Source organism: Dermacentor silvarum, chromosome 10 (genome assembly GCF_013339745.2).
Source record: "Dermacentor silvarum isolate Dsil-2018 chromosome 10, BIME_Dsil_1.4, whole genome shotgun sequence".
NCBI classification, from domain to species: Eukaryota; Metazoa; Arthropoda; class Arachnida; order Ixodida; family Ixodidae; genus Dermacentor; species Dermacentor silvarum.
The window spans coordinates 125594694-125608151 of record NC_051163.1 but is presented as its reverse complement, the minus strand read 5'-3'; the positions used below and the strand labels follow the sequence as shown (position 1 = coordinate 125608151).

Sequence of the window (13458 nt, the reverse complement as noted above, 5' to 3'; positions counted from 1 at the left end):
CAACTAACAAAAATAATACAAGGCATTTTGTAAAGCGATCTTGAACTCGTGAGCATCAGTTATGCTTGCGATTGTGGAGGGAAGGTGGTTCCATGCGACGCTTGTCCTAGGAACAAAAGAGTCATTACACAATTTTGTGCGACAAGACGGTAGACCAACCTTGAAGCGATGATCGGTCCTTGAAGAAATATAATGAGGTGGATGAAACAGGATGTCCTTTAAATCGTTGTTATAATAATAGATTTTGTGAAAAATATTAAGGCGAGATGACTTTCGACGCAACGAAAGGTCAGGCAAGTTTAGGGTTTTCTTCATAGACGTGACACTGGAATGACGTGAATAATTCGATAAAATGAAACGTGCTGCGCGATTCAGAATAGCTTCAAGAGTTTGAATGAGGGTGGTCTGAGTAGGATCCCATATGGCGCATGCGTACTCTAACTTAGAACGTACCAGGGTTTTGTAAAGTGTTAACTTCAGGGACGATGGGGCATCAATAAAATTTCGACGCAGATAGCCAAGCATGCGATTCGCGTTGTTAGCTACATATTTGACATGCGTATTCCACGAAAGGTTAGAAGAAATGTGAACACCAAGGTATTTATAACTGTCAACAGCTGGTAATGGAATATTATTGATGGAGTAAGTACGCGGACAATGAGTAGTAGCGTGGCGAGAAACTCGCATGCTTTTACATTTAGTTGGGTTAAGTGTCATGAGCCATTGATTGCACCACTCAAACACCCTATCTAGATCGTGTTGCAGATTGATATAATCAGCATGGTTAGTAATTTTCTGGTAAATTACACAGTCATCTGCAAACAGTCGCACAGTTGAGAAAGAAAGGCAAGTATGAAGATCATTAATATAAATCAAGAAAAGTAGAGGGCCCAAAACGGACCCTTGCGGAACACCGGATGTGACGGGGGAATTAGCTGAACAAAAGTCATTAGCTGTCACATACTGGCTACGGTTAGAGAGAAATTCCTTAATCCATGCAAGTACACTGGGGTCTATGTTAAGTTGATTAAGCTTGAATATAAGTAGGTCGTGTGAGACGGAGTCAAATGCTTTGGCAAAATCTAAATATATGCAATCAGTATCAACGTCATGATCCGCGTTAATAAATAAGTCGTTGGTAAAACATAGCAATTGCGTTTCGCACGAAACTGTTTTACGGAATCCATGCTGATAAATACTGAAGAAGTAATTGGACTCAAGGAATTCGACGAGATGCGAGTATATTATATGCTCTAAGATTTTGACTGGGATGGATGTTAATGATATGGGACGGTAATTATTGGGGGAATGTACATCACCAGATTTATGCACAGGGACCACCTTCCCTATCTTCCAGTCAGAGGGCAGTGTCGACACCTGTAATGACTGTTCAAAAAGCTTTGACAATATCAATGAAGAATACACTTGTGTACACTTCATCATTTTTGATGAGATACAATCTGGGCCGGCCGATGACGACACCTTTAAATTGACAATAAGCCTTTCTACACCAACTGCATCAATAGCGATGGGATCCATTGGTAAAAAGTTGGTTTTTGGTATTTGTAGAAACACCGTGGGAATGCTCTTATTAAAATGAGTAACAAACACATTGTTCAGAACATTGCAGCACTCGCTTTGAACTACTGGAACATTAGATTGGAATAATTGAATGTATGTCCCTTTAGAACCGTTAATAATGCTCCAAAATTTTGCGGGGGTTAGAAAGCAGTAGCAAAGGAAGAGTTTTATGATAGAATTCCTTCTTTGCTTTTGAAAGCGCAGTACAGAATTCTCGGTTAAATTTTTGATAGCAAGACCAGTGGTCTGTTCTGGCTGTTAGCTTTGCCCGTCGAAATATCCGCTTATTTTTGTTGCGCATGTGCTTTAACGTGTTATGAAACCACGGAGAGCGAGGACTCGATGAAACTTTTCTTTTAGGTACAAAGCGATCAATTAGGGACAAGAGTTTGTTTTTATAAAGCAACCAGTTGTCCTCAACCGACCGCTGCTCAAAACCAGCAAAAAAACTATCAACAAAGGCCTGTAGTTCCACATTCATTCCAGTAATATCTGCTTTGCTGTAGTCTTGGATGACCCTGGTTTTTTTCTTGTTGGAAACCCGTGCTCGCAGGGTGAAGTGAATTATAGAGTGGTCGCTAATTCCCGGTGAATGAGTTAAGCAGGAAGCTAGATCTGGTGTAGTTGTAAGCACTAAGTCTAGAATGTTAGCGGCAGTGGGAGTTGTACGAGTGGGAAAGTGAACGAGCTGAGTTAAGTTGAAGTCTTGACAAAAAGTTAAAAATTCCTTGCTTTCAGCTGAGTTGTGTTTTAAGGAAACCGGGGTCCTTTCCCACCTAATGTCTGGAAAATTGAAGTCGCCAAGTATGAAGAGGGGCGATTTTGGGTATCTGACGAACAGCTGATTGACAGCATCGTGCAGGTCATTACAAAACGACAGTGATGCAGTTGGTGGCCGATAGCAAACAGAAAAAATTATTTCGCGAGAATCAATGAGCACGCGTACACACACAAGCTCAAGTGAAGATACAATTGGAATAACATGAGAAGCAAGAGTGTCGGCAACCGCCAACAGATGGCAACCGCCAACAGAGGCAACCGCCAACAGTTCCTAATGTCATTACCAATATTTGTCTACTGCAGTGCTTTCAGCCTACGTAATTTATCTATTTAGCCTATTATGGCGACCTAGTGGCCTACGTTGTCTACCAGCTCTCGCTAGTAGCTATCTGCTCGTGGTCACGATGAAGTTGTAGTCGTGTCATCGTTATTATACCAGGTTCGTCGTCTGATTCTCCTCTTGCCGTTGTCATCATGCCTTCTACACCGGTCCAGTGCCCAATTAAGCTATTGCGCCACTAGGTTTGTGCCCATAGTCACGATGTCGTCATCATTGTTGCATCGTTGTCATTCCAGCTTTGTTAACCGATCCTCATCACACAATTGCCGTCAGGCCGTCGTAATCATAGAGTCGTAATGCCGCCATGGTCCTCCTATAGCCGTCACTCGGGCTTCGACATCCGACTTTCGTCACAATATCGGCGTCGCAGGCTCTTTTTTTTTTGATGGTCGTCGCCCTAAAGTCGCATACTCATCATCCCATTGTCCTCATACGAATAGAATGGCGCGGTCATCCTGCTCTCATCAAGTATTCGTTGTACCGTCGTCGTAATGATATGGAGGCCTCTGGGCTGTCGTGCTACAACAGTCTTAGGTATGAAGTAAGAAGGTGTGAAAGGGGGGGGGGGGGGCTTTCGCAAATCAAACTCTAAATCAAGTGAGCATGCAATGGTGGATAGCTACGCCAACTTTCCTCGTTACTGTTAAGTCGCCCTCAGAAGGAACATCCACTAACCCTTAAAGGTTACCATACTTACAATACCCTACAGCTACCACTGAAACAGGTTTGTGCATTTAAACATGCTTATTAAACACCTGTTACTAATTTTCGGATTTTCCTTGATTCCATATTGCTTTTGTTACTTTTAATATTTCTACACATTACAGGTTCGGCGACCACGGCGTCACGCATTTTCTCTTCCGGCGGCCCTGGCTTCCATACGGCGATGACCTGTTTGCCATCGACACTCAGAGGGCCCGAGACCACGGCGTTCGACCTTACGTTGACTGGGTTAAGCAGTGCCAGAACATCACCATCACCAACTTCGACGACCTCCACCAGGTGATGCCCGAGGAGACGGCCCAGCTTTACGAGAAAGTCTACGAGTGAGTGCACGAGTAAGGCCACTGCGACAAACAGCGTTATGTGGCTTAAGCAGTGTCCGGTTGGGCGATGTATGGGTGACAAATTTCAAAGCGGCAGGACCGTCCTAAGATCTCTCTAGCAGCAAAAATTTCCCTCCTGCAGAATCAAGGTACGGAAATTTTGGTTGCTGAACGAATGTTTAACATGCGTCCTAGTTGGAGATTTCCGCTGCTGACTGCAGGATTTATGGAAATGTCTAGCGTAATGCCTCGACGAACAATTTTCATCAAAGTGGCTAATAGTAGTCTGCATGGTAGATCACTTGAAGTCGTTCATTTCGGAAGGTACAAAGAAAGAAAAAAAAAATCTTGGCTATCCCAGTCCATGTGCGTATCTTAGTCGCCATTGTGATGCAATTCAATGGTGAATGATTGTATCTATGGCACTTTGCGCACGTGTACGTGGTGGTCATATTTCCTTGAATCCATCCTCTTTTTTACATAAAGATACGCGCGTTTCGTAAGAACGTAAGGTGCAGGCTGGCAAATGCTACGGGAAGTTGTAGAACGCCGCCCTACTCTTTAGTAAGGAGTAGACAGACAAATCTAAATGAATAATGGGGAGAATGGAAGGAAAGAGGGAGTAAAGAACAAGATTACAGATGGCAAAGAAATATATAAAGCTACCACCAAGGCCAACGCAGGGAAGTGTGAACAGGAAGGTCATGGTAACTCACACAAATTCAAGAGGGACAAAAAATAAAGGGTACTCAGAAACTGACAAGAAATGTCTCCGAGGCCCCAATACTTGCTGCAAAGTACTGCATGGCAATTGCGTACATTTGTTTTTTCGTTAAAGGTTGCTCATATCTCATCGCACTTGTAGCACTGCTCTTTTTTCTTTAATGAGGATGGCATGCGACAAAAAGGCGCTCTTTTCATCGCAGCATCCGTTGGGTGACGCTTAACATAGTGTTTGGAGATCACTGACTCGCCAACGTAGAAAAAGTATTGCACAGGTTCTTGTTTACAACTCCTCGGATACTCCTGGGCTTAGGGTACACTTTTATGCAGGTAATTGTAGTTCGTGGTTAGAAAGCACAGTATGTGGAGCGCAGAGGTTTGGACGCCTTTATACAGGCTGTTTCAGCGAACACTTTTAAAACATTTTGAAGGAAGCCTGTGGCAGATCGCACAATTCTAGTTCACGATTGGGTCTACTCGAAGAGGCGGACATTACTTGCAGAACAAATTGAAACGCATCATCAATTAATTAACAAAAATCACTAATTATGTTTTAAATAATTACCTTATGGCCTATATTGCAACTTACAAGTTCTAGCTGTGGAGTTCGCAAGGCGGATCCACTTCAAACGAATTATCAGGATGACACCAATTTTGAGATAATAATTCCCGATTTGTGCGGAGAAATGCATTGGCGTTCCAGTTACTTTTGTGATGCAATGCCCAAAAGGACGTTTTTTAAAGAAACTAACTGGAACATCAATGCATTTCTCTGCAAATTTCGGGAATTATTATCTAGAAAATGGTGTCATCCAGAGAATTCGTACCAATAGGATCCGCCTTGCGGACTCCACTTCTAGAATTTGGGAATTGCAATATGGGCCATAGAGTAATTAGTTAAAAACTTAAGTAGTGATTTTATAAATTAGTCGAATATGGATTTCAATTCGTTGTACAAGTAATGTCCGCCTCTTCGAGTAGACCAGCTCATGAACTAGAGTTGTGCTATCTGCCACAGGCAACCTTTAAAGAAATTTGAAAGTGTTCGCCGAAACACCCTCTATGTTTCTGAAAGCACTTCAGTGCCGCGTCGGGTATGCGCAGTCGCCTTCCCGTGTGGTGCGCTGTTTTTTTTTTAAGTATTGTTCGCATCAAGGCATGTCTGAACCGAACACTACTTGTTACGACTTCGTACTTTCATCTTACAGATCGGGCAGCTGCCAGCGTGTCTGAAAAGTTCAATGCACATGTGAGCAGCAAGTTTCCATAGAATGACTAATTTCAAGCAAGAAAGGGTGGCTAATTCTAGCGAGATCTCCGTCTAGTTTTTTATTGATCTATAAACATTTCACAGCACATAAGTTCAGGACAGAACATAACCGTTCTAAATAATCTTATATTGCAGCTGTGATTTCACGGTTGTATGTATTTGATATTTTTATACAAAGATTTCTAAACTTGACCACGTAATTGACCAGTTTCGGACTGGCCATGTGAGAGAGTGAGGAAGTCGATAACCATGGAGATATCTCCCCCTCATCCTCTATTCTTAGCAAATACAGCTGGAAGTGAAGCCTATAAGAAAAATTCCAGCTCGCGTTAGTGCTTGGCCAATAGGTGCTAAGCGTTTTTTCGTCTTCTACCCTTGCTTGATGTGTAACGTGTTTAACATCCGCCAGAGCGGTAGCTTGCTGAAACCGCATGTAAAGAAAACGTAATAGTATCGCTCCGCGTAATAGTATGCAACCGCGTGAAGAAGGAATTCGTCCAACCATGTCGCTCTGCACGTGGTGGGAGCGTCGGCCTGGTAGTAGGAAAGGCTGAGCCGGGGACTTGGTGTGACTCGTCACTTTGGCGAATATGCAGGGCATATGAGTGCGAGTGCAGTTACGTATATTGGTGTTCATGTGATGCCAGACGCACCGTTCCTCTGCAAAACACTGCGTAGCTCGGCTACCAGGGTGATAAATATCGTGCAAATAGTGAAGTAGAGCGCGCCGGCGGCCACGGTTTCGGAGTGGCGAAGATTCGCTGATATGTCACGCCAGAGTTGTCTTGACGCACACGGATGATGTAACAGCTTCAGTCTGAGAGAAGGAGAGCTATTACGTAGCGCTTGCAATTCAGCATCTTCAAGCTGCGCCAGCGTCACGACGCGCTTCATCTACGGTTTGCGTAGGGGAGCTATTAACAGCTATCCGGGAAAGTGCGTGAGTAGATCGATTGTCCGCACTAGTTCAGGTCACCAGTGTAGAAGCGGCACATCAAGATATGACGGCTGATTCCGAAACCTAATTGCTAACCGCGTGTCATGCTCGTGCGCTCGCCACGAACCGCGCATATTTATTCTCTTGTTTCTCTTGCTCGTTCATTCTGCAAGCCACCTTAATAAGGTGTGGGAAGAGAGCGCTAAGAGGGCCATCTGCAGGAAGAATAATTTTTTTCAATGGGCAGTCACGTATTGGTATCTTAAAAACGTGCCAATTGACTCTCTCGCGACTTCAGCACACAACCTCGGCTTCACTGGCATTGTAATGTATATTAGACAAAAAAGAAGGTGCATTAGCGCTTTTAAACGATGTTTTCAATTTGCCAACAGCAGAGCGTAATTTCGCCGTCAAGCACGTGCATGGCTTTCATGTGCCGTGCAGGGATGTTCGAGACATCGATCTTGTTTCGGGAGCCCTATCCGAGACACGCCTCGACGGAGCAGAGCTTGGTGCCACCTTCGCTTGTGGTGTAGCCAGGCAGTTTCGCCTACTGAAATACGCTGACAGGTTTTACTACGAGCATGCCAACCAGTCGGGTTCCTTTAGTGATGGTAAGAACTTTGACGTATTTATAAAATGCAATCAGTCCCTTGAAATGGCACTTGAAATTTATGGAGCGCGGCGATGACATAGCACTCGAGGACGGAAAATATAAGATTGGTGTTCTCAGACATCGTGCAGTTCATGAAATAAGTATTGGCATCTACGTAACAGTAGGACTATTTCGAATAGCAACATTTCCTTTTGTGTATCTCACTCAAGCTTGCGCGCAAGGCCTAGACTATTTGGCCAGTAGCATAGGATCAATAGTGTGAAGACCATGAGGGGCGGCCGAAAAAATTTTTGCTGCGAACGCGAATTTCTATGTTTATTTTCGATTTATGGACGGAGACATAGACAGAAACCTAAAATAAGCAGTGGACAAATTTTAGTCCCCAGGCAATATGAACTCAAATTTGGTGCTAAGAAGATATTGCCTATTCTACCTCTAAGTGATGCTCCAGTAATTTCTGATTTATCTCAAGCCAGCCGGAGCTTGCATGACGACCGCTAGAAATCTCCAGGACGCTCGACACTCTTAGAATGTTTCCTGCACCCGCCATGGTTGCTCAGTGTCTATGGTGTTGGGCTGCTGAGTACGAGATGGCGGGATAAAATCCCGGCCACTGCAGCCGCATTTCGATGGGGGCTAAATGCGAAAACACCCGTGTACTTAGATTTAGGTGCACGTTAAAGAACCCCAGGTGGCCCAAATGTCCGGAGTCCCGAACTACGGTGTGCCTCATAATCATATCGTGGTTTTGGTGCATGAAACCCCATAATTTTCAAAATTTTTCCTGTACCCACTGCGCCTTATGCTGTCTTAGAGCAATAATTGTAATCTGCCTTGCTTGCGTTTCCTTTCTTGCAAACTCTGCGCTCGCTACTTTCCTGTCGTGAATGCTAAGTCGCGCTGATACTGAGCATGCCGCTCGTGGCCTGCAATACCTGGCGCGCAGCGTTAAAAAAGAAAATGCGGGCCAGATGGTGATTATTTGTTGTGGAACAAGATAAACCACCAAGGGAGCAAACTTTTTATAAGAGCGTACACGAGCTTCCACTACCTCCACCTGCACTGTCAAACTTCGTTGCAAAGTTGTAAATTACGAGCTAGAAGAGAGAAATATGCCGCTTGTCTGGTTTACACGTGCCGTAGAAAATTCCGCTTAGCAGATGCCTTCAACATGTAAACAAAATATCACGCGTCTGGTGGCAATTCTGCCAACAGCTGCACGCGAATATTGTGTTTCTTTCTGAAGTCGTCTCGCACCTCAAACGGTTTTGTAAACCATTGTATATATACAGTTATGTTTTTAGCCGGACAGTAGTCGTGCTCTGGAAACTGGACTTCCCTTGTTCGTCCGTCCATTGCGTTACACTTGGAAGGGGGTTTATTAACGTTGGACTGCGGGCGGAAGGATTGCACGACGGGCACAGAGACAGTCTCAGCCGGCGTCAGCAGCTCGCGATCTACCCTCGCACCTCCAGCCAAGACAGAGTCCCATTGCTGCGTCCGTTGCTTCATCCCCACTAGACACTGAAGACGACCGCGAATGTCAATGACATGTTTTGGTCGTCATCAGGCCGCCTCGTCAACCCCAGCTTCACCTTCGCCATAAAAGCCTCAACTCTGGAATTCAATCCCGTGCCACTGCAGTAATATGCATTTCGAAGTCGGGCGCAATAACCACGGCGCTACATCGCAACAACTGCGCTGTATAATTACTGCCCGGTCTTGCGCTGGAGACTGACTCTAATAGAAGTTGCGTCAGTACAAGTATTTCGAAAGCTAGGGCAAGCAATACGGTAGCCGGTGAGGAGGACATTATGTGCATCCGCTGGAAATTGTTCTTTACAAGATGGCGTTGTGTTGGCATGCATTTGTTCGTTATCGCGCTCGTGGAAACGGTGTCGGCGGCACAAACGACGCGTACGTGACAATCATGAAGATGAGGCTCAAACTAGACACATACCCGCAATGAAGGACGCGCCTAGACGAGGCGGTTCCTGAAAAGCAAAGGCGAAAGCATCGACGGCCTCAATGCCAACAACAACGTCGCAACAATAACTTCACGTAGTTCTTTTTTGCATGTAGTTCAATGGATTCACAGCACAGGAGTGCCCGATACAGCTCCGCAAGAAATTTAAAGGAAGAAAAATAGAATATCCACTGAAATCTCGCAGCTGTGACCTTCGTCAATTAGAGAGCGGTAAACTTGAGGACGGTATACTCGCCAATGCAGGAACGTAATATTGATTTGCGATCTCATTTTTTAAGGTTGCTGAAAGTTGGTACTTCAAATAAACTCAAAAACGAAGTTTATAAATCAATAACTGCACACAAACCGGTACGGTAGTCAATGAAATAATCCTGAGGTTGTATGTGCCAAAACGACAATTTGATTATGAGACACGTCGTAGTGAGGTACGCCGGATTAATTTTTACCATCAGGGGATTTTTGACGGGCCCCTAATGCACGTGGCACGGGCGTTTCTACATTTCGGCCCCATCAAAATGCGTCCGCTGCGGCCGGGATTCGATCCCGCAAGCACCTTACAGAGCGGAGACATTTTCATTTATTACGGAGATACACTGCTGAAATCTTGGTACTTGAGATTTTATTGGATTTAACAATTTCTCAAGATTTTTTGGAAATATTGACACCTTAACCAAAAAATGGGCTTGCTGCAGTAACTAGATACAAACATTTTGTTTTCATTTGAACGGCAATGATTTTTACTAAATTGGATGCCGTCAATGATGAGCAAAGCGATGGCTTCGTTCCCATATACTTAGAGAAGAACTCCGGAACTAAACGGTTGTTTCACAGAAACATGTAACTGTAAAGTAGGTTTTATTGCCACGAGGCATTCCCATTGATTTTCAATATTTACATTCACGTAAGGCTCATGCTACTTGGTGCTTCCCTTATTTTTATCCGTTCTTCAGATCAATTGGATACCATAAGGAAAACCACACTGACGAAGATTCTGTGCGAGAACGTTGCAGGAATGGACGGCACCGCAACTAATCGAAATGCCTTCCTGCGTCCCACTAACGAGTAAGCAAAACCTTCTCCTCAAGCTGTGGTGCTGTTAACCACGCTTTTCTCTGATGCGCGGGCGTTGTTTGTAGCGCTACGCAGTCACCGGTGCTCTTCTCGTAGCTTCAAAAATTTACATGACCGTAGTGTTGGCTGCCACCCAATATTTTGCAGAGAAATTGCAGTTTTATGTTGTAAGGTATTTTTAATCATATACAGAGGGATCAATTTGAGGTTCTCGGAAATTTTCAGAAATCGGCCTGTAGCAGATAGCATAATTATTCTTCTTGACCGGGATTATTCGAAGTAGCGGATATTACACGCATAAGAAATCGAAACACAATAAAATATTTAACAAACATTCACTCATTAACTTCCTAATTAAAAAAAAACATTCCCACAGAAACTCCTCTGGGAGGTGCCTAAGTATGCGTAAGCATTGTGCCACTTGTTCATCTCCACGCAGCACCGTGTCATTATCAATGTTGTGAAACTTGGTCCGACCAGTTTAAACGACAGCGCTGCGGCTACAGGAACTGATCCGGGCGGCGCCGCAAGGTTAATTGAGGACGCAAGAAATTTACTACTCAGGTGGTGGCGCCAGTTGTGCTGATGACGTTGGGAACATTATAAGCCCTTATTGCTCTTTAGCGCCTTATTTATACACGTCGAATCATTACGTCCCGTGATCAACTGCACTCCAGGCGGGGCCTGAGTATGGCGCGGCGGCGCCAGTGAGTATGACGCATTGGCGCGGGCCCTATCTTGAAAGCGATCTGCGATGGGATAGAGTGCGCCGAGTGCTCATAGCTTCATGTGCGCTGTGTTCTCGCCGGCTAGTTCCCGTTGAAGCGAGACGCACGGACTCTTTCTTTAAAGCGATCTGCGATCTGGACAAAGTGCGCCGAGTGCTGATAGCTTTGGTGACTTTGGGACTTTGGTCACCGACTATGTCACCAAATTACGCTATCTCGTCGACACTGGCGCCGAGATATGCGTCTTTCCTCCTGCGTTGACTGAGTGACATGGTCCTCCCAACTCGCCGCCTCTCACCACGGTCAACGGATAGACCATCCGGACCTATGGCTAAATGTCGGCGACTCTTGACATCGGCCTCAGAAATACCTATCGGTGGATATTTGTCATTGCGGACGTAAGCCAGCCGATCATCGGAACCGGCCTTCAATTTCTTACAAGCTCATCGTCGATGTGCGGCACAGCCGCATCCTGGACTCCAAGACGAGCTTAGCCGTCACCGCTCCTACTTCTGCAAGCGCACACGGCTGTTGCCGATCCTTGTTTAGGTGTCCTCGCCGAGTTTCCGGAGGTCTTCCAGCCACCATCCTTTCAGTGCTCGATCGCTCACAGCATGACATATCGTATCAACACGACCGGCCCTCCCGTGTTTGGTCGGGCTCGTCACCTCGCACCGCATCATCTGGCTGTCGCCAAAAAAGAGTTTGAACACATACTTGACCTTGGCTTCTTTCTTCCCCCGTCTAGTCGTTGGGCCTCGCCACTCCATATGGTGCCCAAGAAGACCGGTGACTGGCACCCGTGCGGTCATTACCGTGCTCTTAACAAGGCCACGGTTCCGGAGCAGTACCCAATTCCCCACATACAGGATTTTACGTCGGCACTGCATGGCTGCACTATTTTCAGCAAGGTCGCCCTGGCGAAAGCTCAACACCAGATTCCTGTGGAGTCCTCAGATATTCCTAAGACCGTCATTATAACACCCTTCTGCTTATTCGAATATCTGAGCATGCATTTCGCTCTTCGTAATGCGGCCCAGAACTGTCAACGTTTTCTTGACAAGGTATTACGTAGCTTGAGGTGCTGCTTTGCCTGTCTTTGCGACACTCTCATCTTCAGCGCCACCGGGCAAGCTCACAAGCTCCGCCTACGTTAAGTGCTCGCAAGACTGAGCAAGTTTCGCCTTGTCGTTAACGGTCCGAAGAGCAAGTACGGTGTTACGCAGTTGGATTTCCCCGACCATCCCTTCAACGCACACGGCATTCGTCCGCTCCCGACAGGTTTCACAGCCATCCGAGAGTTTCCTCAGCCATTCAGCACCAGGCAACCTCACGAATTTCTTGGCCTCGCCAACGATCACCGCCGCTTCATTCCTCGCTGCGCCAATATACTGCAACCTCTCCGCGACCTTCTCTCGTGCCTCAAGACACCGAATACACCCGTCCTTTGAAAATACACCGCTGACCGCGCATTTAGAGGCATCAAAGAAGCCATTGCAGGCGCGATGCACCACCATCCGTCATGGTTGACGCATCGGACACCGGTGTGGACGCAGTCTTGCAGCAGTTCATTGCGGGTGCTTGGCAGCCCATCGCCTTTGTTTCCAAGAAACATGCGCCCCCTGAGCGCCACTACAGCACCTTCAGCCGAGAACTGCTCGCCATCTATTTGGCTGTGAAGAACATTTGAAATTTTCTCGAGGGACCCTCATTTCATGTCCTTATAACCATAAACCACTGACGTCCACCCTAGCGTCCAGCAGCACCTCCTACGCTCCCCGCAAAATCAGACAGCGCGCCTACATTTCTGAATAGACCAACGACATTCGTCAGGTTCGCGGGCATCAAACACCGTTGCCGACGCACTTTCTCGCGCCGCCATTCTTGCAACAGACCACGGCCGACTGGTCATCGACTTCACGGCCATGTCTGCCGCCCAGAGTATCGACGCCGAGCTCCAGCTGCTTCGCACGAGTAGCACCTCTCTGGTGTTTGAAGATGTCTTGCTCTCTGACTGCGACGTGCCCCTCATTTGTGATACGTCTAACGGACATCCTCCACCCTACGTGCCTCGCCCATAACGCCGGACCGTCTTTGATACCCTCCATTGTTTGGCTCATCCTAGCATTAGCGCAAGACAGCGACTCGTCCCTTCTCGTTATGTATGGCCTAGCATCAACGTAGACTGTAGTCGCTGGTAATGAAATTTATAAATGCACTTTCTCTGCGAACAGTATAAAGTGAACCGTGGCGCAATGTGCTACTTCATAATCATCTCAGCTTAAGGCGCATTTTTGGCCGCACACAGTCATTCAATAATTCTGCATGGCCACGCGCCATCGCACTATGGAATAACCTTACAAATGATATTGTTTCAAT

The 13458-nt window shown here is 46.0% G+C and overlaps 1 protein-coding gene across 5 annotated transcripts in view; it reads left to right on the top strand.

The window, feature by feature from the left end:
* The window catches only part of LOC119431833 (peroxidase-like), a 219545-nt gene that overhangs the window by 192953 nt on the left and 13134 nt on the right, over positions 1–13458 (top strand). For all 5 annotated transcript variants that reach the window (XM_049657755.1, XM_049657757.1, XM_049657754.1 and 2 more), the window contains 3 exons: positions 3529–3747; positions 7122–7291; positions 10231–10342. In XM_049657755.1, coding sequence (XP_049513712.1) covers positions 3529–3747; positions 7122–7291; positions 10231–10342 — 501 coding nt within the window. The remainder of the gene's footprint in view (positions 1–3528; positions 3748–7121; positions 7292–10230; positions 10343–13458) is intronic.